This window comes from Oryza glaberrima, chromosome 12 (genome assembly GCF_000147395.1).
Source record: "Oryza glaberrima chromosome 12, OglaRS2, whole genome shotgun sequence".
NCBI classification, from domain to species: Eukaryota; Viridiplantae; Streptophyta; class Magnoliopsida; order Poales; family Poaceae; genus Oryza; species Oryza glaberrima.
In genome coordinates, this window is record NC_068337.1 from 12,721,409 (window position 1) to 12,743,523 (window position 22,115).

The 22,115-nt window shown below is 45.2% G+C and overlaps 2 protein-coding genes across 2 annotated transcripts; one reads left to right on the forward strand and one right to left on the reverse strand.

Moving 5' to 3' along the window:
* The first annotated feature begins 13,107 nt into the window (after positions 1-13,107).
* Positions 13,108-14,076, forward strand: LOC127756284 (putative cyclin-dependent kinase F-2). Its single transcript, XM_052281667.1, has one exon. The coding sequence runs from the start codon at positions 13,108-13,110 to the stop codon at positions 14,074-14,076; it is 969 nt and encodes a 322-aa protein (XP_052137627.1).
* Positions 14,077-14,889: 813 nt separating this feature from the next.
* LOC127757890 (E3 ubiquitin-protein ligase WAV3-like) lies at positions 14,890-16,987 on the reverse strand. The gene is made up of 3 exons (XM_052283482.1): positions 16,846-16,987; positions 16,177-16,727; positions 14,890-16,073 (listed from the first exon to the last, which is right to left on the reverse strand). The coding sequence occupies exons 1-3, from the start codon at positions 16,895-16,897 to the stop codon at positions 15,102-15,104; spliced, it is 1,575 nt and encodes a 524-aa protein (XP_052139442.1). The 5' UTR covers positions 16,898-16,987; the 3' UTR covers positions 14,890-15,101.
* Between the last annotated feature and the right edge of the window lie 5,128 nt (positions 16,988-22,115).

The following is a 22,115-nucleotide window of genomic DNA, read 5'->3' on the forward strand; positions in this document are numbered from 1 at the left end:
TTCCGGTCAATAGGACCCGGAACTTCCGGCTCAGCAGACACTGTACTTGTAGGGCTATTGGATGTCAATGACGAAGGTTGATCCCTATCTTCTTGGTCATCCTGCGTCTCGACTGGTCGTATGTCTCCAATAGCCTTAGTACCTATAGCTTGACTTGGATCCACATCACCTACAACATGTACAACAACTTGCTTTCCTTGGGGGCCATTAGATTCATCAAATGTCACATCCCTAGTGACTTCAACAATACCGGAGGTTTTGTTGAAGACACGATAGGCATGTGCATTTGATTCATAGCCAAGTAAGAATCCCTCATCCACCTTAGGTGAGAATTTAGATGAGCGAGGCCTCTTACTCAAAATAAAGCATTTGCTCCAAAAGACACGAAAATATGAAACATTAGGCTTCTTACCACTCAAGAGCTCATGTGAAGTTTTCTTTAGGATCTTGTGGAGGTACAAGCGGTTGATGGCATGACATGCAGTGCTCACGGCCTCTGCCCAAAAGACATCCGAAGTCTTGTACTCATCAAGCATTGCCCTTGCGGCTTCAATGAGTGTTCGGTTCTTCCTTTCAACAATGCCATTTTGGGGAGGATCATAGGGGGCGGAGAACTCGTGCTTGATTCCTTCTTCATCAAGAAATTCCTCCACTTGAGTGTTCTTGAATTCTCCACCATTGTCGCTTCGCACCCTTTTGATAATGAGATTATAGAGGTTTTGGGCTTGCTTTGCGAAACGCTTGAAGACATCTTGAGCTTCGCTTTTGTCATGGAGAAAGTACACCCAAGTGAAGCATGAAAAATCATTAACAATGACAAAACCATACTTGTTACCTCCAATGCTTATGTAGGCCACGGGCCCAAATAAGTCCATATGAAGAAGCTCGAGTGGTCGTGTTGTAGTCATCATGTTCTTGATATGATGTGATATGATGTGGACTCCCAACTTGCTTCCCGGCTTGACAAGCACTACACACACGATCCTTCTCAAAAGAAACATTAGATAGACCAAGGATGTGTTCCCCTTTTAGAAGAGATGCCAAATTCCTCATTCCGACATGGGCTAGCCTACGTTGCCATAGCCAACCCATAGAGGATTTAGCAATCAAGTATGCCTCCGAATTCACTCTATCCACGTCGAAATCAACGAGATAGAGATCACCCTTTAACACACCCTTGAATGCTATGGATGAGTCATCTCGCCTAAAAACGGTCACATCCACATTGGTAAACAAGCAATTAAATCCTAACTTACACAATTGAGAAAAAGATAATAAATTGTAGCTTAATGAATTGACAAGGAGGACATTAGATAGAGATTGATTCTTGGAGATGACAATCTTACCGAGACCCATTACCTTTCCCTTACCATCATCTCCAAAAACAATATTTTCACGACTTCCACCCTCCTCATCAAAGCTTGTAAACATACTCCTCTCTCCCATCATATGATTGGTGCAGCCACTGTCCACAACCCAACTTGAGCCACCGGAGGAGTATGCCTACAAAAGAAATCAAGCTTGGGATTTAGGAACCCAAACTTGTCTAAGTTTGGGTCCCTTGATGTTAGTTACCAAAGCCTTTGGCACCCACACACAAGTGTGGTACTCATCATTGATATTCCCATTAAAATAAGCAACCACCTTACCCTCTGAATTTTGGAAATTACATATGAATCATAGTAAAGACCCTCTGGCCTGAACTTCCTGGTATCATTGACATCCCTAAAGCTAGCTAAAGAACCATTGGCAAAATTAAGCTCATTAGCTAGTTGTTCATTTTTAGCACATTCTTTAACTAAGCTCTCCTCTAAAGGCAAGGTTTCTTTTCTTCAAGAATAAGCAATTCTTCTTGCCTTTCGAGTGATTGTTCTTTACAATCCAAAGCTCTCATTAATTTAGCCAAGTGTTTCATAGCGGGTTTGCTAAAGCTCTTAAGCACATCATCTAATTTATCATCACTTTCTTCATCACTAGAATCATCATCAAGAGAAGTGTGAGAGGGCTTTTGAGTCATCACCTTGCGGCCTTGGGCCATGAAACATGAGTAGTGGTAGGAGTCGTCGTCGTCATCACTCAAGTTGTTGAAGAGACGCTCCTTGCTTGAAGAGGATGACTTAAAGGCAACGGTAGCAACACCACTCTCTCCTTCAACCTTGTCTTTTGGCTTGGGCTTGGCCTTGGCCTTAGAAGCTTCTTCATCTTCGGAGTACCACACATCCGCCATGTGTGCCTCCGCCACATGAGCACGCTCTGGCTTCTTCTTGCCTCCTTTAGCCTTAGCTTCATTTGTCTTGGGGCAATTGGCAATGAAGTGGCCATATTCGCCACAATTGAAGCAAGCTCTCTTTGATTGCCTCTTTCCCTTGTCATCATCCTTCCTTCCTTTGCCATAGCCACTCTTGCGAAGAAAGTGCTTGAATCTCTTGACAATAAGAGCCATCTCTCCATCTTCACTTTCTTCACAACTTGACTCTTCTTCTTGTTTTGCCTTCAAAGCCACTTCTTGATTTTTGATCATGGCGACATTCTTCACCATTTGCCTCACTTCACGAGCTTCCTCTTCTTGCATCTCATGAGACACAATTCTTCCAAGAATGTCACTTGGGGTGAGCCTCTTGAAGTCTTTCCTCTCACGTATCATTGATACAAGAGTGGGATTTCTTGGACCAAATGCACAGAGAAGTCTCTTGACCACAAAATGATTTGTCATGTCCTCACTCCCAAGTCCTTTAATCTTGTTGACAAGGATCATCATCCTATCATACATCTCTTGAGGTGTCTCCTTGTCATCCATCACAAATCTTCCAAGCCTTCCTTCCAACAATTCAATCTTGGCCTCACGAACGGCGGGTGATCCCTCATGAACCAATTGCAAAGTATCCCATATCTCCTTGGCCTCCTCAAGTCCATCAACCTTGTTGAACTCCTCCGAACTCAAGGCAGAGAGAAATGCATTGGAAGCTTGAGCATTGCGGTGGATGAGTTGCTCTTGCTCCGAAGTGAGCTCCATGTCATCATGGGGTACATCAATACATGTACAAACAACTTTCCAAATACTTGGATGCAAAGAGATTAAATGCAACTTCATCTTGTGCTTCCAAGCGGCATAATGTATCCCATCAAAATGAGGTGCACACCCGGAAGGCACGGAGACAAAGTTATGAGAAGGAACATTATGTTTGTTGTAATCAGAGTGAACAGTAGCTCCCTTTGATCCAGTCTCCTTGGTGCTAGAAGCGTCTCCCTTGTCCTCCAACTCTTCGTTTCCCTCTTGATGTGACATCGTGGATCACTCCAAGCGGTGAAGCTTGAATCAAGAGCACCTCGCTATGATACCAATTGAACGTGCTGATGAAGCCTAGAGGGGGGTGAATAGGCTATCCCTGTAAACTTAAAAACAAATCGCAGCGGTAAAATTCAAACAGACCCGAAACTTCCTGATATGGAACACCAGAACTTCTGGTCTTCCAGGCCCGGAACTGACGGCATTGGGACTGACGCCCTTGATGGTGTACGTGCTACATATCTCCAGGAATTGCTGCAGATGAGCGTTGGCATCCTCATTAGGCTTGCCATAGAACGGGCTAGCCTGCGCCATCGTGATGAGGCTGGACTTCAAGTCGAAATCCACATCTCCTATGTTGACTTGCGGCCCGACGGCCACATTGTCAGCAGAGGGAGCAGTAAACTCGCGAAGAGTCTTGCTGGCCATAATCTTGAAGGTCGGTGGCGCCGGTACGGCTGGTTTATCTGTCGGTATAGTTTTCTACGGAGCAACGACTCGCGGCCTGACGCTTCGGAAGAAAGCTTCTGGATTTTCTTTGAAGTTTTCCGGCAGGTTGAAACCAGTCATGCACTACCCTGTTTTCACAACAAAAAGTGAAAACAACCAATGTTAGCCTGCAAAGGAAAATTATTATACAGAGGTAAATATAAAGTATTAGTTCAACTAATCTCTATTATGAATCTTCCCCAGCAACGGCGCTAAAAATGCTTGTTGGTATTTCTTAACGATATTACTAGAAATATAATTCCCAGCAATGGCACAGAAAAACTTCTGGTATATTATGGTTATAGAGTTCATCCGCAAGCGCACGGATATACCATTTTAGCATTTCACCCGAGAGTATTCCAAGGGTATCGTATTTATTTTATCCCGTGGGAAGATCATGTAGAGAGAACTCAACTAATAATTTATATATTACTTCTGATAATCATATTCTAATCAGGGGTTAAGATAATCCAAGGGTAGAGTGACACACAAGCATTACTACTCATCCTCATAGTAAATAATCTAAGCTAGGTGCAAAGAAAAGAGAAAGAGAATCTATTCCTATACTTCTAATATACATAGTATACATACATTCTAGTTAAGTGATATACTAGCTAATACCCTCTATCCGATGCCCTCCTGGTACTTCGAGAAGCCACCCCTGACTGCCGAGTTCCTTACGACAGCCCATCATGAACATCCAACCGGGGCTAAATGCGGATGAATACCCTCCCTAGGAAATTAACTTAGGATTATATATAGGCGCGGAGGAATACCCGTACTGAGCTGTCACCATCAGCGGCCCACCTCTCATCCGCAATATATAACTCCAAATAAAGATATCCCGTAATCTAGACACCACGTCTAAACTACCAGATACTACTCTAATATCATCGTCATGACATAGAGCAATTGCATAAGCAAACACTATACCCGCACCAAAGCATCTCCCAGATAAGCTAGCAGTATATTCAGTATAATATGAACATAATGTAAAGTTGGTACTCGTATACTCGGACAGTATTCCAATACCATAAATGTATTTAGAAGAGTATTCTAATAAAAGTACAAAGCTTACAAAAGAGCAAAGGAAAGTTTCTAGAGTCATACCTGAACTCTTCCGAAGGCTTCCGGACTCCTGATTCCTATTCTAATTCTATTCCACCAGCTAGATACTACTAAACTAAACTTGAAAGGAATAAGAGAGCTCTTGCTTGAGGTGTGTGAGTGAAGTGAGAATGTGAGGGGTTTATATAGCCTCTCAATGACGGTTGTGACGGTTGGAATGGTCGGAAATACCCTCCAACCGTCATTGGGAGCTAATCTACACCGTTCAGAAGAAACCCTACATCCAACGGCGATGAGGGGGGTTCGGCCGAACCTGGGGCCGGCCTAACCAACCCATGGTTTGGCTGGCGGCCTCCTCTGTTGTTCTTCTCTGTAGACTTGTGAATTTTGGCCCAGTTTGTCGTGTCAATTCTGAGTTCTTGGCCCATTCATACACAAGTCTGGTTCTCGACATCGTCCGATTGATTTATCGTCTGAGTTGATGTCGATTCTCCTTCACTTTATTGTCATTATCTGCAAAAGGTTAGTAGACCTAATACTAGTGGAATATTATTATTCTAATATATTTATGCATTGCAAGCATCACTAATTCTCTCTTGTTTTAGTAATATTGACAGTCGAAACTAATCGATAACGACCGTCAATAAGGAGATCCTTCACAAACTTACCCGGGACATCCACAAACTTAACCGTCTAGGAGATCATCTCCAAGAGTAATAGGCACCGAGATGTCAGCCCACAAGATATACCAAGTGCTAACCTAAGATCCTAGTCTTCACACATCTCCAAATCTTCTTCTCTCCCCCTCAATCTCTCTTTCTCACTAAAATTAGGCTCAAGATTAAGTGGAGAAGACAAGAAACACTTGGGAGAGGCTAGCAACAGCTCTTGGGTCGAAAAGGGAAAGTGGAATGGCCAAAGAACGAGCTGGTTATGTATAACAGCTAGGTGACGTCATCTAGCCGTTACTAACAATTTTGAACTGGAAACTAGATAGGAAGTTCCAGACCTGGAAGATAGGAACTTCCGGACAACACAGGAAAATCTCTTTCACCAGACCGGAACTTCCGGACCTGGAAGACAGGAAGTTCCGGACTTACATTTTTGGACAGATTGAGTATTTGCAAAAATGACTCTTAGGGAAAATTGTCACTTGGTTCACACTAAGAGCACTTGACATATCTCAGAGCACCACCTGGAACCCCTCTTAATAGTACGGTTTTTCCTAAAACTCGATTGCAATAAATAAACTATCCTATGCACTCCTCGAGTTCCAGTTCGCTTTGATTTTACACTTTTGGGGGGTCTCCAAGCATCCATCTTCCACACCTTGGACTAATGCACCTGAAAGTAGCTCAATAAACTCATTAGTCCCTTAACCACATTTGTCATTAATCACCGAAATCCACTAGGAGGATTAATGCACTTTCACTTACGTCTCAATGGTGGGTGTCTCGAGTCTGGCAGTGGTGTGCTTGGGAGAGGGTCGGGGGAGAAAGCGCTGGCGCCTTGGCTGGGAGAGGGGAATCGAAGAGGAATTTAACGATCATCATCAGTAGAGACGATGGCTGAGAGACCGATGCATAGGCATAACTCATCCTGGCTGCCCAAACACTGCCACGCCTGCACCCCGGCCACCACGGGAGTGCATGGAGCTTAGATCCCATCCGGTCAGATCCAATTTGGCATGAACCACGGAGCACGGAGGCCGCATCACTCTCTTTTCCTCATGGTGTCGGGCCGCCGGTGGCATTTCCCTGCTAGGACCACGTGCCTGCCCTCATTGCCATCCGCTGTCACAACTCGACGTACGCCACCATGAATTTTCGGCCGTCGCATTGGAGGCCTCGTCGCCTGCACCTCCACTCTCACGAACACCGCCGCGAAGGCGGAGGAGAGCCGACGCACCGATATGCGTACGGCGTACTGCCGTAGAGCGAAGGAAGTTGTAGCAGGCGGATGGCCGACGGGGCCTCCTCCTTCTCATGGCTGCTGTCTGCTGTCCCTGTTATTACTCTTGAGAGCTTTTACAGTGTTTGCAAGATACCTAGAGGTATTAAGAGGTAGATCAATATAAAACGTTGATCAAGATAGGGGTAAGTTACAGAATAAAAGTTATCGTAACTGATGGAAGTGAAGTAATTATCTAGTAAAATATGGGCATTTTGGGTTACTCAAATAAATGGCTGAAATTGAATTGATCGGTATTGTTTAGTAGAAAAATATGTCAATCTTCCGAGGCATTTTGTCTCCAATACATTTTGTATCGTTCAGTGGAGAAAATATAAATCTTCCCATACATTTTGTCTTCCAAATAAATTTTATTATTTTATAATATTTGAATGTATTTTTGTGTGGTTTCATGCATCACAAATTTAAAATTAAATGGATATGCGTGTTTCTATATAAAGTAGCGTACATATATAGCAGTCAAATTAGCTCCTAAATTTTAGCATGCATACATGCATGCATGATGATTAAGTTGGAAACAATAATAACCAAATTAGCCTCTAAGGCCATTCCCAACCCAAAACACTAGACATTAAAAAACAAATACTAGACACCACTCTTCCAATACAAATACCACTATTCCATACTTAAATTTAATGCTACTTATCTCACATGATGTCTTGGATGTTATATAGAAACCATGTCTCATGCAAGACATGGTTTCCTTCTCTTTCCTCATTTATTCACTTGCCACGTCACTTTTCATCCTATGTGGTAGCTTATTTAATGCTACGGACACTATTCATTGGGTTGGGAATGGCGCTAATTTCTATCATGCGAGAACAGGATCAGGATCTCAGTAATTAACGTTGTTGATTACCGTACAATTAAAGAGAAAAATATCTTTTTAAATAGAATTTCCTCAATTGTAGCGATTGCACTCTGATCAACACAATAATAAAAAGGACACATTTTTTCGCCCCAAACAACATGGCTGCATGATAAAAAAAAACATATCTGATCCGTTTCCTTCTTCACTTACTATCATATGTTGTACTTTGATTTTTTTTTTAAGATTGTACTTTGAATTTATAGTATCTATGTTCATGTTCATTCGGAGAGAATATGCAAAGTTGAACAAACCATGTAAATATAGCATATTGACGATGAATTACATTTGAACCTACAACCGGTGAGTTACCGAGGTTGTATGTTTCTTGTGATAAAATATAAATCTTAAAATAACCACGCAAACATTCAGTCATATTTTATCTGATGGTATTATTAGGATCATAACATCAACCTTAAAAATATCATGATCATGTTCTTAGGGAGAAAAGGTAAATTAAAAAAACACGTAAAAATAAATGGAGGATTACCGGTGATCATGTTCTTAGGAAAAGAATGTAAATCTGAAAAGAGAACATGTAAATAATATATGGAGAATCATCAGGCATACCGGAGATAAGGTACCGATGCGGCACTTGTATACTTACAACTAATACGAAGACAATTATGCCCTTCTTTATCTCTTAGAAAAATTATCCTTTTATCCTTACTACCTAAGTATATATGTCAATACTTAAATATCTTTTAAGTGGTATCTTTTATTGTAAACCATTAGATTTTTACTTTTTTAAATGCAAACACCATAAAAAAAATCTCATTTGGTCTTTCTAGATATCGATGGGCCTGCTGCCCGATAGAGTAAGAAAGAGAGAGAGATTAGGAAAGAACTCTGGAGGAAGGAGAAATACTAATGGACTGACTTGTGGGTCAGTCAGATTTTTTAAATTTTTTGTTACTGATTTGTTGACTCTTCTAGGCTCAAAAACCACTGTACGTTGATTGTGTTAGAGAGATATATTTCGTCTTGTTTAAATAGTTTGGGTGTTAATATCTGGTATAGGAATAGATGGGGTAATTCAAACGTTTGCAAAAGTTTAGAGGGCTAATCAGACTTAATTACCCTCAAGAAAATTAGCTTGTGTAGGATGAACAAGATGCTACAGGATATTAATTAGGGATAAGACTCGGTCTCCATGTTCCAACCTAGTTCAGCGTCACTGCATGCTTTGGTTTAGCTGCCACGGCTCATGGCTGCAATGGTGGTAGTTACGGAGTAAGTCTTTTGCACAGCAAAATGTACGTAAATCGGAAAATGGTAAGGATGTCCCTCCAGGCCTTAGGCCCAGATGCCATGGTTCGTATGCATTGAGTAGTGGGCCGACAAAATATGAGCTTAGCCAAACCTGAGGCAGAGCCACTGTCCGGCTACCACAGGCAGCTACTTGCCCAGGTTGACCATCATACGTTCCAACGAATTTTTAGCAACTGAAATAACCATAGAATCTTTCAGTAAAAGGTGCTGAAAGAAGTTGGGTATCCCTTGGAATACCCATTTCATTTTTTTTTTAAAATAGTGGATTTAGCAATACTTCGGTTCAAGCGAAAAGGGTTCTTTTATGTTTTCTTCATAGCCTATTGGCACATTTGGAAGAAAAAAATGGGAAGAGTTTTGAAAATATTACTCTATTTTTTGATAGCTGGTGGTTTGCTTTTCGGAATGATGTTCTCCTATGTATGTGTAGGAAGTTGCTGATTGATTACAGCATTTGTAATTGCTGATTAGTTTTCTTTTGTATTTGCTATGTAAAACTCTGTTTTATTTGTAGTTATAAAGTTACACTACGAGACAAGGCTTGGTAGTATCCCCCTCTAAAAAATTAGAGTAAAATACACCGCCGATTCGTAAAGTTAGGGCATGATGTTACTTAGGTTCATAGTCTCGTAAATTCAACCTCTATGTCCATGATTATGTTTTAGTGAACCATCATAAGTCCAAAGCCCGTCTGATCGGGTTCACCGGCTTACGTGGTTGTCTAGTGTGACCACAAATTTTACTTAGCCCCTTTCATGCCTAGTCACCCACTTCTCCTCCAAATATCCCCTCTACATGTGGCCACTGCTCCCACGCTCTTTGTCGAACACTCAACCATCCACCCCAGTACGATTGCAATGATTACAAGGGCTGCGATGATGATTGTGGGCTGTCCGCGCTTCCACAGTGATTGGAGATGTGTTTTGCAAGGCAACAAGGGCACAGAATCAACGGGAGATTGATCCTTTTCCTCTATGCACTTGAAAAGACCTGTTGCTTAGAGTAGCCATAGCTAATTGGCTTCCCCTATTGGCATGCTTCAGGAATCTGCCTAACCACCACCCTTGTCGGCACCGCCCTACCTGCCTCCCTCGTCATTGCCATCCTAGTCACATCACCACTACCGCCCTTATTGTCGCCGCTGAAACCCTAAATTTAAACAACGAAGAAGAGGGGATATTTTGTGAGAAGTTGGTCGATCAGGTGCAAAGGAGGTTAAATGCAAAGATACGGTCACAATGGAGCTATGTAGGCAAATCAACCTTGTCAAATGGGCTTTGGACCCATGATTATTCACTTAGACAAGATCATGGATCTAAATGCCGAATTATAAAATTGTGGACTTAAGTGACACTTGGCCTCATCTTGAAGGACCAGTGGTATATATAGTTTACTCAACAAATTAACATGAACTTTTGGCAAAGCTTTACAATTCAGATATGGAGACGATGGGGAGAATAGGAGGATAGAGCAGCAGAGGCTAGCCACCGAAGGACAAGGCAGGGCGTGGCGCGGCACAGGAACAGGATGGAGGTCGCGCAGAGGCAGGTATATGGCGCTCGACTGCACAAAGGCGGTAGTGGCACGGTGGTGACGCGCACAGTGGAGGTGTGACACAGAGGCGGCGGGCACGAACGGGTGTAGCGCGAGCGGGCGTAATGGCGCCCTAGCGTCGCACGGCGCAGGTGCTAGATAGACGTGGAGGGGATGGGCTGGAGAGCAAGGGGATGAGGGCGCCATGGCAGCACGAGACGCAGCTACCAGATAGAAGCGGTGGTGTGATATCCTAACCCAGGGCTTAATAGGATTAATAGAATACTCATATCAACAAGTTGCAACTTCTTTTCTGGAAGCCGATCTCTAAAGAACTCTGAGGTTAAGCGTACTTGGCCTAGAGCAATTTAGGGATAGGTGACCGACCAGGAAATTCTTCCCGGGTGTACACGAGTGAGGACAAAGTATGCAGAAAAGAATTGTGTTGGTCTGTGAGGACAGTCTATGACCTAAAAAAGCTGCCAGATATAAGTGGGCAAGGCCTAGGAGAGGCGGAACGTTGAAAAGAATTGTGTTGGTCTGTGAGGACAGTCTATGACCTAAAAAAGCTGCCAGATGTAAGTGGGCAAGGCCTAGGAGAGGCGGAACGTTACAAAATGTTATCAGAGCCGACTCTCGCGTTTTCACGGGCACATGTGTCGCAGTTGTGCAGGCATGGTGAGCATGGCTGGTGTGAACCCGGAGTGGTCACAAAGCATGGCACATGCGATGGCACTGGTACACACGGACTTGCCCAAGAGGGGACGTTCCTTGCCCAAGAGGGGACGTTCCTGGCCTAGGGGTTGACCGACAAGGACGTTCTTAAGGGGGTGAGGATGTGACATCCACTACAACAAATATACCTTACAGAGACATTTTCCTAATACTATAGAGACATTTTTAAAATGCCTTTACAGTGTTATGTAGACATTTTGAAGAGTGTCTCATAAGTGCCTTTTGGTGAATTATCTCTACGAACTAAGAGGCATTTTATAAGATGTCTCTATGCAAATAGAGGTATTCTGTAGATGCATTAATATGTTGCGGCAACTATAGCAAATCAATATGAAAAAAAAAAGAAAAATATTATCCCTTACCAATCCTGGAACTCATTACCTCTTGAGTTGACCATTTTTATCTTGAATGCACTAACCATCTCAACCTCATTTAATTACATGTAAATATGTGATTTGTGTTACTTATATCTAGTTACTTGATATATATTAATATTTGAAAAAATGCATTTACATCGTTTTAAATGCCTTAAGAAAAAATGCCTCTACATATGAGGCAAATTTTAAAGTGCCAAAAAGATGTCTCTACAAGATAAATTAAACAAAGTATGCTAAAAATGTCTCTAAAGTGTCTCTATAGTAAAAATATTTTAGGCGATTTTGAAAGTGCCTCTAAAAACTATCTATAGACTATAGAGCTCCAAAACTTAAAGGCATTTTAAAAATTGTCTCTAAAAAAAGCCTCTACATAAGGTTTTTGTTGTAGTGATCCCGACCCAGGGTTTAATAAGGTTAATAGAATACTCATATCAACAAGTTGCAACTTCTTTTCTGGAAGCAGTTCGCGTGCTTGGCCTCGAGCAATTTAGGGATGGGTGACCGACCAGGAAATTCTTCCCGGGTACGCACGAGTGAGGACAAGCCTAGAGCAATTTAGGGATGGGTGACCGACCGGGAAATTCTTCCCGAGTGCGCACGAGTGAGGACAAAGTGTGCAGAAAGACTTGTGTTGGTCTATGAGGGCAGTCTATAACCTATAAAAGCTACCAGATATAAATGGGCCCAGCCTAGGAGAGGCGGAGCGGAACGTGAGCGGGTGGTGGTGCCGTGGTTGAGAGCGAAATGCGGAGGCCGGGAAGCGGCGTCGGCGCGATCGCCGCTCTCTACATATGCACGGGCTGACTCACACGGTCATGGAAATTCCCGATCGACCGAGCGTTGTTTCCGTATAAGGGGTACCGTTTCCGACTATACATACCATTTTTTGCTATTTTTAAATTTTGTTTTTTTCTAATTTTTTTCTGCATCGTATTAATGTCGACACTGATCAGTAGTTTAAATGATAAATATGGTCAATTACCGGCCGATCAAGTATCGTTTTCAAAGATATGCTACCGATTCAGAGCGTTTTCATCCCTTTGCACGGCTGGTCGAGCGGCCGCGTCTCCGCATATTCGGAAACCCGAAGTGAAATGAATTGGCACGCGCGCGCACGCTAGTTATCTACAGGCCACGGCGAAATTGCACGCACCGACGCACGGAATACGGATGCATGCATACACGTGTAAAAACCCTGTTTAGCTGCGTTACACATGAAATGGAACATATATATCTCTGTCACCAAAAAATATATCAATCCCCTGATTTCAACTCGGAGTCCGAATACGTGTGCATGCGACCGTGACTGCGTTCGCGCCAAGACTACTTCGTCGAGACCGCATCGGACTCATGCATGTTGCTACGCACGTGCGTAGCCCAGCCAGCCATAAATAGATTGCTACCTCTCTCCTCCTGAAGCCGTTTGCATTTGCGTCATATCGACTCGAGTGCCACGAAAGAAGAGGACGGAAAAGAAAACCCTAGCTAGGCTACCTATCTCGGCGGCCATGGCGATGGCGACGGCCTCCTCCGTCGTGATCAGCCGCTTCGTCAAGCTCGACGAGCTCGCCTCGGGAGGATGCGGCGTCGTCTACCGCGCGCGCGACCGCCGCTCCGGCGAGATCGTCGCCATGAAGTGCATCCGCTCGTACCGAGACGACTGCGGGGAGCTCGTCGACCGCTCCGACTTCGACCGCGAGGTCGCCGCCATGGAGGCGTGCAGGGGCCACCCCTACATCGTGCAGCCTCGCGCGCACGGCCGATGCGACGACGGCGAGGCCGTCCTCGTCATGGAGTTCGTGGGGCCGACGCTGCGTCAAGTCTTGAGGCGCGAGCGGGGCGGGAGGACGCGGCGGTCGGAGCTCGAGGTCCGCGTCGCCATGTGGCAGCTGCTCTCCGGCGCCAAGAGGATGCACGACGCCGGCTTCATCCACCGGGACCTCAAGCCAGACAACGTACTCGTCGACGCGCGCGGCAACCTCAAGATCTGCGACCTCGGCCTGACGCAGAGCACCGCCTCGCCGCCGCCCTACTCCAACCCGATCGGCACGCGGTGGTACTGCGCGCCGGAGATCCTCCTCGGGTCGACGGACTACGACGAGCGCGTCGACGCGTGGTCGCTTGGCTGCATCATGGCGGAGCTCCTCGCCCGGAAGCCGCTGTTCCGCGGGAGCTCAGACAGGGAGCAGCTCGGCGAGATCGTCGACGTCCTCGGCGTGAACGACATCAAGCGGTGGCGAGGCTACAAGGGGCAGCGGCTGCTGGGAGGATGCGGGCCGGACAGCTTTCTTCGCGGCTTCTTCCCATCTCCGGCCGACGCCAGGATGCTCCACCGGCCGCCATTGTCGGAGGCTGGGTTCGAGGTGTTGAGTGGGCTTCTGACGTGCAACCCGGAGAAGAGGATGACGGTGGCGCAAGCTCTCCAGCACCGGTGGTTCAAGGAGGCCGACAGTGCCAGCCTGCGACATCGCCGGTAGGCGGTAGGAGAGACAAAGCTAGGGCCAGCATGAGTGCAAAACTTCGTTGCACGGACATGAACGATGAGGGTTCAGAGCTGCATTGTAACACCTTTTGTTTGTTGTACGCTTGTGTGTGTATGTATGTACATGTATTATTGACAAGCAAAGAAATTAATCGTATTGCCTACAAATATTGGCATTAGTTGAACATGAAATTATCGCATTCAAGGTTGTCTCACTTTCAAAGTTTTTTACGAGGAAATAACTACGATCAGCCGCGCGCGATAATGTCCAAGCGTTCACGTTCCGTAAGTACATGCACGCGGGACTTGATCAGGTTGAATGCCTTCTCGCGTGGCACGTTTGTCTGATTAGTTTGCTGACGGAGGTACTTCAAAAAGTTGGAGAGCCCGATTAGAGACCCAGTTTAGAGATCCAAATTCAAATGGGTATCTCTCCGTGGCAGGTGACTGAAAGTTTGTTTAACCATCACTCAAACAATAAAAATTTTGTACCGCTAGGTTCAAAACTTTGGACTCAAAAATATAAAACTTTGAACTATGTCAATACAAACTTTGTACTGGTAAGTTAAAAAACTTTAAACTATCACATTATAAAACTTTATAATAGGCTCAAAACTTTGCACCAAGACAGTTGACCGATATGAAAACAAAATATCAGGCACTGCTAAAAAACTTTGAACTATCACATTATAAAACTTCATACTAATAGGCTCAAAACTTTGCACCAAGACATGTGACTGATGGAATAACAAAATATCAGTCGTCTGCAAAGGAGCAAATCTGAATCTAAATGTGCTATTGTAGTTGCTCTAAAAAGGGTCTTGCATTACATTACAGTGGTACATATATAGATTGATTACATCTTAGGGGCCGGCGCACTTATTGGATCGGTTACATACATATAAGTAGTATGATCAGAAGCGAGAAAGGAAATTGAAAGAGATGAAGAACAACTTAGCACATGCGCGTCTGGGACTGGGATAGTAAATTCGAATTGGACGGGCAAGGCAATATATAATATCAAATTGTGTTGGCGGCGATGATCTTCTGGATGGCCTGCAGTGCCTGGATGGCGTTCTCCAGGTAGAAGCCGAGCGGGGCGGAGATAGCGGCGAGTGGGTTGGCAGCCATCTCCTGCTTGACATCCTCGTCAGCGCTGGGCACCGGCGCTTCCGGGTTCTCCTCGAACTTCTTGGCCTGAGCGAGGTAGGCGATCATGCGCGGCGTGACGTAGAGGGAGATGACCTCCTCGTCGCCCCTTCCAGCGGCACGCTGGCGGCGATGGGAGATGATGGTGGCGAGCGCGTAGGGGTGGCCCAGCTTGTCGTAGAGCGCCTGCGTCTCCATGTATTCCAGCAGCCGCAGCAGCTCGGCTTGGAGCGCGTTCACCATCCTGTCGCCGTCGTCCAGGAGGATGTCCCCCAGCGCGTTCTGGGCGTCCATGATCGTTTCCCGCGCGTCGCCCAGCTTCTGGCCATGCGCCAGCTCGCTGGCCTTGCCGATCAGGTCGGCGTGCCTCCGGCGCACCACCTCGGCCTGCACGGACCGCTCCTCGATGCCGTCGTCGCTGCCGGGAGTGGTCGGCTCCGGTTTGCGCAGCCGCACGATGTTCTGGGCAGGCTGCGGCGCCTCCTGGGCGACGTAGCTGTGCCTCGCCACCGCTAAGGTCGCGTTGTACTCCTCGGTGTCGGGGCTTTCGTTGAGGGTGAAGTTGACGGCGACCTTGCGTGTCTCCCCGCTGAAGAGGGTGCCGAATTTGATGGTGATCTCGCCTTTGGCGTCGGTGGTCTGCGTGTAGTCCGTTCCGTCGGCCACCTCCATCTTGTCCAGGTCGCCGTCGGCCGTCTTGGGGGTGAGCGTCAGCCGCACGTCCTGCGCCACCACGGTGACGAGGCCACCCAGCAGCGTCGCGAAGGGCGCGCTCAGGTTCGTCCCGTCGGGCACCGTGCTGTACGTTCCGCCGGGGGAATTCTTGGCGATGTCCGTGAGCAGCTACCAATGGCAACACCATTCGTCCAATTACAAGGCAGGAGGATGGTTAGCAATAGCTAGCAACTGGAGTAGCAACTAGCAACTAGCAATTGTACATACAAACCTGGTGGTCTGTGCCATGGCCGAAACCAAAGGTGTAGACGGAGACCTCGCCGGGGTTGACTTGCGTCGGGTCACCGGAGGTCTTACCCTCGAGCTTGCCGTCGGACATGAGGAAGATGTTGGCGGTGCGGGATTCCGTGAACACGCGGTCGGCGAGGACAGCCAGCCCCAAGTCAAGGCCGGCCTTGATGTCGGTGCCACCGTTGGCAATGAGGGATTTGACGATTCCGTCGAGCTCGCCCCGGAAGTCCTGGGTCATGGGACGAAGCTTGGTGAGGCGCTCGGCGCTGCTTTGGAAGGTGACGATGGAGAGGCGGTCCACGGGGGTAAGCTTCATGATCACGAACTGCAGGGCCTTCTTGACGCTCTCGATCTTGTGCCCTCGCATGCTGCCGCTCACGTCCACCACGGCCACCAGGTCCAGGCCCTCCCTCACGGCGGTGGAGGACGTCGCCTTGATCTCCACCACAGCCGTCACTGAGTCCGCCGTCAGAGCCACATCTTTCTTGCTGTACGTCGGGATGTTCATCGTCACGAGGCCCTGTTTGCTCCCTGCACATCATGCATGTATTGTATCCGCCTCAATGCAGGATCATTTCGAAATTGCGCAAACGGTATGTATTCCAGTATGTAATGCATCAATGGAAGGCTGATGGAATTAAGACGATACCTCCATTCGGAATTGGAGTAGTAGCAGGCTTCTCATCGTCGTTGAACGCCATCCTGAACCTGCCTGCTAAGATGGAGCAGGAGTATGCGCACGAGCGAGTGAGTGGAACAACACAGTGCTAACTAGGCAACTAGCTAGACACCTTCTGCTCTTCAGTCATGGTGTAAATGGGTAGGCATACTCCCTTTTATATACTGATAGATAGGCTATAGCCTCTAGGTATATCTAGCTTGTACCAGGCCGGGTACCTTCCATCCAAACTTCCATCTGTTAGGCTGTATTTAGTTCAGCACAAAGTTTGGATTTTGGTTGAAATTGGAGATGATGTGACTGAAAAGTTGTGTGTGTATAATAGGTTGATGTGATGAAAAATGACTGAAGTGGATCCAAACTTTGGATCCAAACACAGCCTAATACTTTGTAGGGAACTTAGCAATTGCTACTATTGTGAAACCTGGAAACCATCCGAATGAAGATCCAGATGCATTAAATTAAATCACGCCTAATTCTATTTCTATGGTGGACTGACTATCAAACTAGTGATTGAAGATTGAACTGGTCACACTCACATGATATTAGATGTAACATTTGATATCCTGACCAGAAGAATAATGACAGGCTTCCATATGATAAGTCTCTCTTGTATGTTGTTATAACTGCGGTTTCATATGATAACTGTTGTTCTGGCTGATTTGTTGTGAGATAAAAACACTGTTCTGGCTGGATTAAAGCGGCTGAAAAACACTGTTCTGTTGTGGTCTTGCTTAGTCTTTTTAATTAATTCTGATGGATCCATCCGCCTGCCTCCTCACAACTTAATCTTGTAAGGAAGCATATATTTTGACGGGAGCGAGCTAGATTGTTGTTTGATCAATGATCATATTGTTTTTTTGAAATTATCATGTATATACTGACATGGTACCCTATGTTTGGCACGTTCTCTCTATCTTTTTGACTGCAACAAGTAAACAAAATGTGATCTATTATTTATTGTCTACCATTTAGAATAGCATTGGTTCCATGCATTATTGGAAGCAACGTCTAATGAATTGAATGATTCGGGCAAGCTGTCCTTCTTGACTAAACAATGTAATGCTACATCAAAGAGAAAAATCGAGCAGCCCGGCCATCAGCGAGATCCCAGTGAGATGACCAAGACTTCTACACTATCTTATTGAAAGACAAGTGTAGGTCTAAAACAATAATACTGCATGGCGTCTATCCCAGTGAGATGACTTCAAGTAATCAAAGTACGTTTCCTGTTTAATAATTGCTAGTTATAATTGATAAGGTCACGGCAACCGCGAGTCCTAAAAAATACAGCCCATTTTACCATGTGATCTTGCTATAATCTTCTTAATTACTCCATCTGTCCCATATTGGTTTTCTATCTCTGCCAAAAAAAAAATTAGTACAAAAGCAATTAGATTAAATTTGTATTTCAAATTATTATAACCATGCTTCATATTTTATAGAGGAGGGGCTCGAAAAAAAATATTTTACAGAGGATCTATAACGCTAGCGAGCGAACCTGTCACGTGACATCTCAATTGAAGGACACTGACAAGCTAATATATGGTAATAAATGGTCATCGTCTGTTAAGTCGTGCTTGTCTATTATGGTCTTGCCTAATGAATTTTAGTTAATTCTGATGGATGATGGATGCATCCACTTGCCCCATGACAAGATTGGCTTGATCTTGTGAGAAATCATATATATTTCGACACGGGAGCAAACTCAATGGTTGCTCTACCAAAGTTGTTTTTTTTAATTTGGATTAATCGTGTACGCTGCTAAGGTAACATATGTTTGGCATGTTCTCTGCCTATTGGTATTTAGGGCATGAGCGTGGTGACAAAAATGTACCATTTTTATCCTCAAAGTCAAATGTAGAGTGTGTTCTTAAATTTGCCAATGGAGAGGGTTTTACATCCGATAATTCATTTGTACGTGCGCCACTGCTCCGCTATCGTCTTGACTAGAAGGACACCAACAAGCTTTTATATGCTAATAAATGGTGGTAGCATTTAATTAACATATATACAACATTTAATTAATATACATTAGGCCGGATCCCGTCATCTGTAACGGGCTCTAACCCTCACCTTTGATGGATTTAGTCTTGGCCACAGATTAGTGGTCACTGATGACTACACATCATCTCAAACGGGTGAAAGCCCATCAATGATGATTGACACCTCTGACGGACCGAATAAAATAACCTGTCACAGGTGAGTGACGAGTGGATCTTTTTAGCCCGTCAAAGGTGACAAACACCTCTGACAGGTTCAACTCACCACTTGTCACAGGTGTGGAAAATCAACCAAAAAAATTCAAAAGCCCTCAGCCTCTAGCTCTCAGCTCTTAGCCCACAGGCCATATCTCATGACATGAAGAACATCTCAAGATCTCATGACACATTAACTTTGCATTTCATTTACAGATATGTTGACACATGAAGCACATCCACACAAGTAATATACATCACAAACCCACACAACTTTGAGTAATAAACTATAAATCCACACAAGCAACCGTGAGTATAACCTAATCTGAAATTTGGCAACGAAAATTTGCACAACCTACAAGAGTTAAAAATGGCGGTGGCGCTAGCGGGTGAAGGAGACGGTGAACGACGCCGGCGGTCGGGGGTAGAGGCCGCCGGATCCGACGGTTGGCGTTGCGGTGGAGGTGACTGTCGCCGGATCTGGCAGGCGGCGGTGGGGTGGCGGAGGAGGAGGCAACTGGCGGTCAGGAGAGAGGCGCCGGATCCACGTCCCCGAAACGTGTCGAGGCCGGCGGTCGTTAGGCGGGGGAGGTGGTGGCGGCCGGCGGTCGGGAGGCTGAGGAGGAAGTGGCTAGCGGTGGGGGGAGAGGCCGCGGGGGCTGAATCTGCACCCTGTAGGCCAGATTCGGCGGCCGACGGTCGGAAGGCGGGGGAGGCGGCGCCAGCCGGCAGTCGGGGGGTGGAGGAGGAAGCTGCCGGCGGTGGGGGGAGAGGCTGTTGTGGCCGGATCCGCGCCCTGTAGGCTAGATCCTGCGGCCGGCAGTCGGAAGGCGGGGGAGGCGGCGTCGGCTAGCGGTAGGGAGGCGGAGGAGGAAGCGGCCGGCGGTGGGAGGAGATGGCGCGGTGGCCGGATCCACACCCCGTAGGCCAGATTCGGTGGTCGGCAGTCAAGTGGCAGAGGAGGAAGCGGCCGGCGGTGGCCGCTACTCACGCGTGGAGTCGGAGGCCGCCGCTGGACCTGATGCTCGGCGCGTGGACGCTCGGTGCTAAGGAAGAAAGAAAGAAAAACGATTAAGAGAGAGGGATGGATAAGGAAGAAAGAAAAAACGAGATATGGGTGGTCTCAAGCTGTCGGTGGGTGATAGATAAGAATTGGGTTGGGTGGTTCCCACCTGTAACCGAAAAAAAGGGGACCCGTTAGAGATGGTTTCATAACATCTTTGACGGGCTGGATCTGTATGGCCCGTCACAGATATCTAGTCACATGTGACTAGATATCTGTGACGGGCCATAGCCAGATGGCTCATCGATGATGGCATCCTGTAGAAACCGTCAAAGGTAACCCTCATCGCTGACCAACACTTATGTCTGTCACAGGTATATCGTCAAAGGTGAGGATCTGGCGTAGTGATATTATTTAAGTTAGGTGCAGAGTATATTCTTATATTCATCATAGAAGTGTTTTATATCCCATAATACCTTTACGTGCCACTCCTACATGATCCTGACTTTTTATCATCTTTACTGGAATGACACATCATTGTAGTCTGTTAGCTTGGGCTTTTAATTAATATAGGGCACATGATAGTTAGGCTCAACATATTCTTTTATTTGGATTTTCAATTATGGTCTTGCTTAGTGTCTTTATTTAACTCTCATGGATCCATCCACCTGCCTCCCCCACATGATAGGCTTAATCATGTATGAAAGCATATATTTTGACCGGGGTGAGCCATGCAAATTGTTCTTTTTTGAAATTATCATTTATACTGACATGGTATCCGATGTTGGCATGTTCTCTGTCTATTTGTCAGGTATAAGAAGTAAACAAACGGTGATCTAATATTTATTGTCAGGTATATAACAAGTAAACAAATGGATGATTCAACAGGAAGGGTCGTAGTCTGTTAACTTGGGCATTTAATTAATATGTTGCACATTTAATAAATATATTCTTATATATAGTTGGAGGCAGAGTGTATTCTTAAATTCATCATAGGACAGATTTGCATCCGATCCAATAATATCTTAATGCACCACTACTCGATCACTATCCCAATAATATCATCTTGACTGGAAGGACACATGATTGCGGTCTGTTAAGTTGTACTTTTAATTGCACTTGATAGTTACGGTCAACGTGTATCCTTTTATTTGGATTCTCTATTATGGTCTTCCTTAGTCTTTTTAATTAACTCCGATGGATCGATCCACCTGCCTCCTCACAAGATAGGATTAATCTTGTAAGAAATTAAAGCATATATTTTGACCGGGGTGATGAGCTAGATTGTTCTTTTTTAAAATTATCATGCATACTGACATGGTATCCGATGTTTGTCACGTTCTGTGTCTATTTGTCAAGTATAACAAGTAAACAAACGGTGATCCAATATTTATTGTCTACCATCTAGAATAACATTGGTTACAGATAGGTACTTCATGCATGATTCAATCAGAAGCAACGTCTAACGAATTGAATGACTCGAGCGAGCAGCAGTACTTCTTGACTAAACAATGTAATGCTACATCAATGACAAAAAGCGAGCAGCTCGCAATGACCAAGACTTCTACACTATCTTACTGCAAGACAATCATAGGTCTAAAATTATACTACATGGCGTCGATCCTAGCGAGTTGACTTCAACTAATCATGCACATTAATATTGAAATTTAAAAAGAAGTTACATTAAATTTGCATTTCAAATTAGTATAACCATGCTTTATATTTTATATAGACGAGAGATTATTACGCATGCGAACCAACCTGTCACATAGCTGTAAACATAATTGACATCTCCATTGAAGGAAACTGACAAGCTAAGTATATGATAATAAATGGTTGTCCTCTGTTAAGTCATGCTTTTCTATTATGATCTTGGCTGGTTATTTTTTAGCTAACTCTGATCAATCTACCCATTTGCTTCGTCACAAGATTGGCTTGACCTTGTGAGAAAGCATATATTTTGATGGGAGCGAGCTCAATGGTTCCTCTATCAAATTTTTTTTTGGACTTATCCTTTTATTTGGACTTTCAATTATGGT

Bases quoted from the DNA above. Each gene is read 5' to 3' on its own strand.
- LOC127757890 (XM_052283482.1), bottom strand. From the start codon at position 16,897: ATGGCGTTCAACGACGATGAGAAGCCTGCTACTACTCCAATTCCGAAT. The intron at 16,728-16,845 runs GTATCGTCTTAA...CATGATGTGCAG, and splicing joins TACTCCAATTCCGAATGGAG to GGAGCAAACAGGGCCTCGTG. The intron at 16,074-16,176 runs GTTTGTATGTAC...TGCCATTGGTAG, and splicing joins GCCATGGCACAGACCACCAG to CTGCTCACGGACATCGCCAA.
- LOC127756284 (XM_052281667.1), top strand. From the start codon at position 13,108: ATGGCGATGGCGACGGCCTCCTCCGTCGTGATCAGCCGCTTCGTCAAG.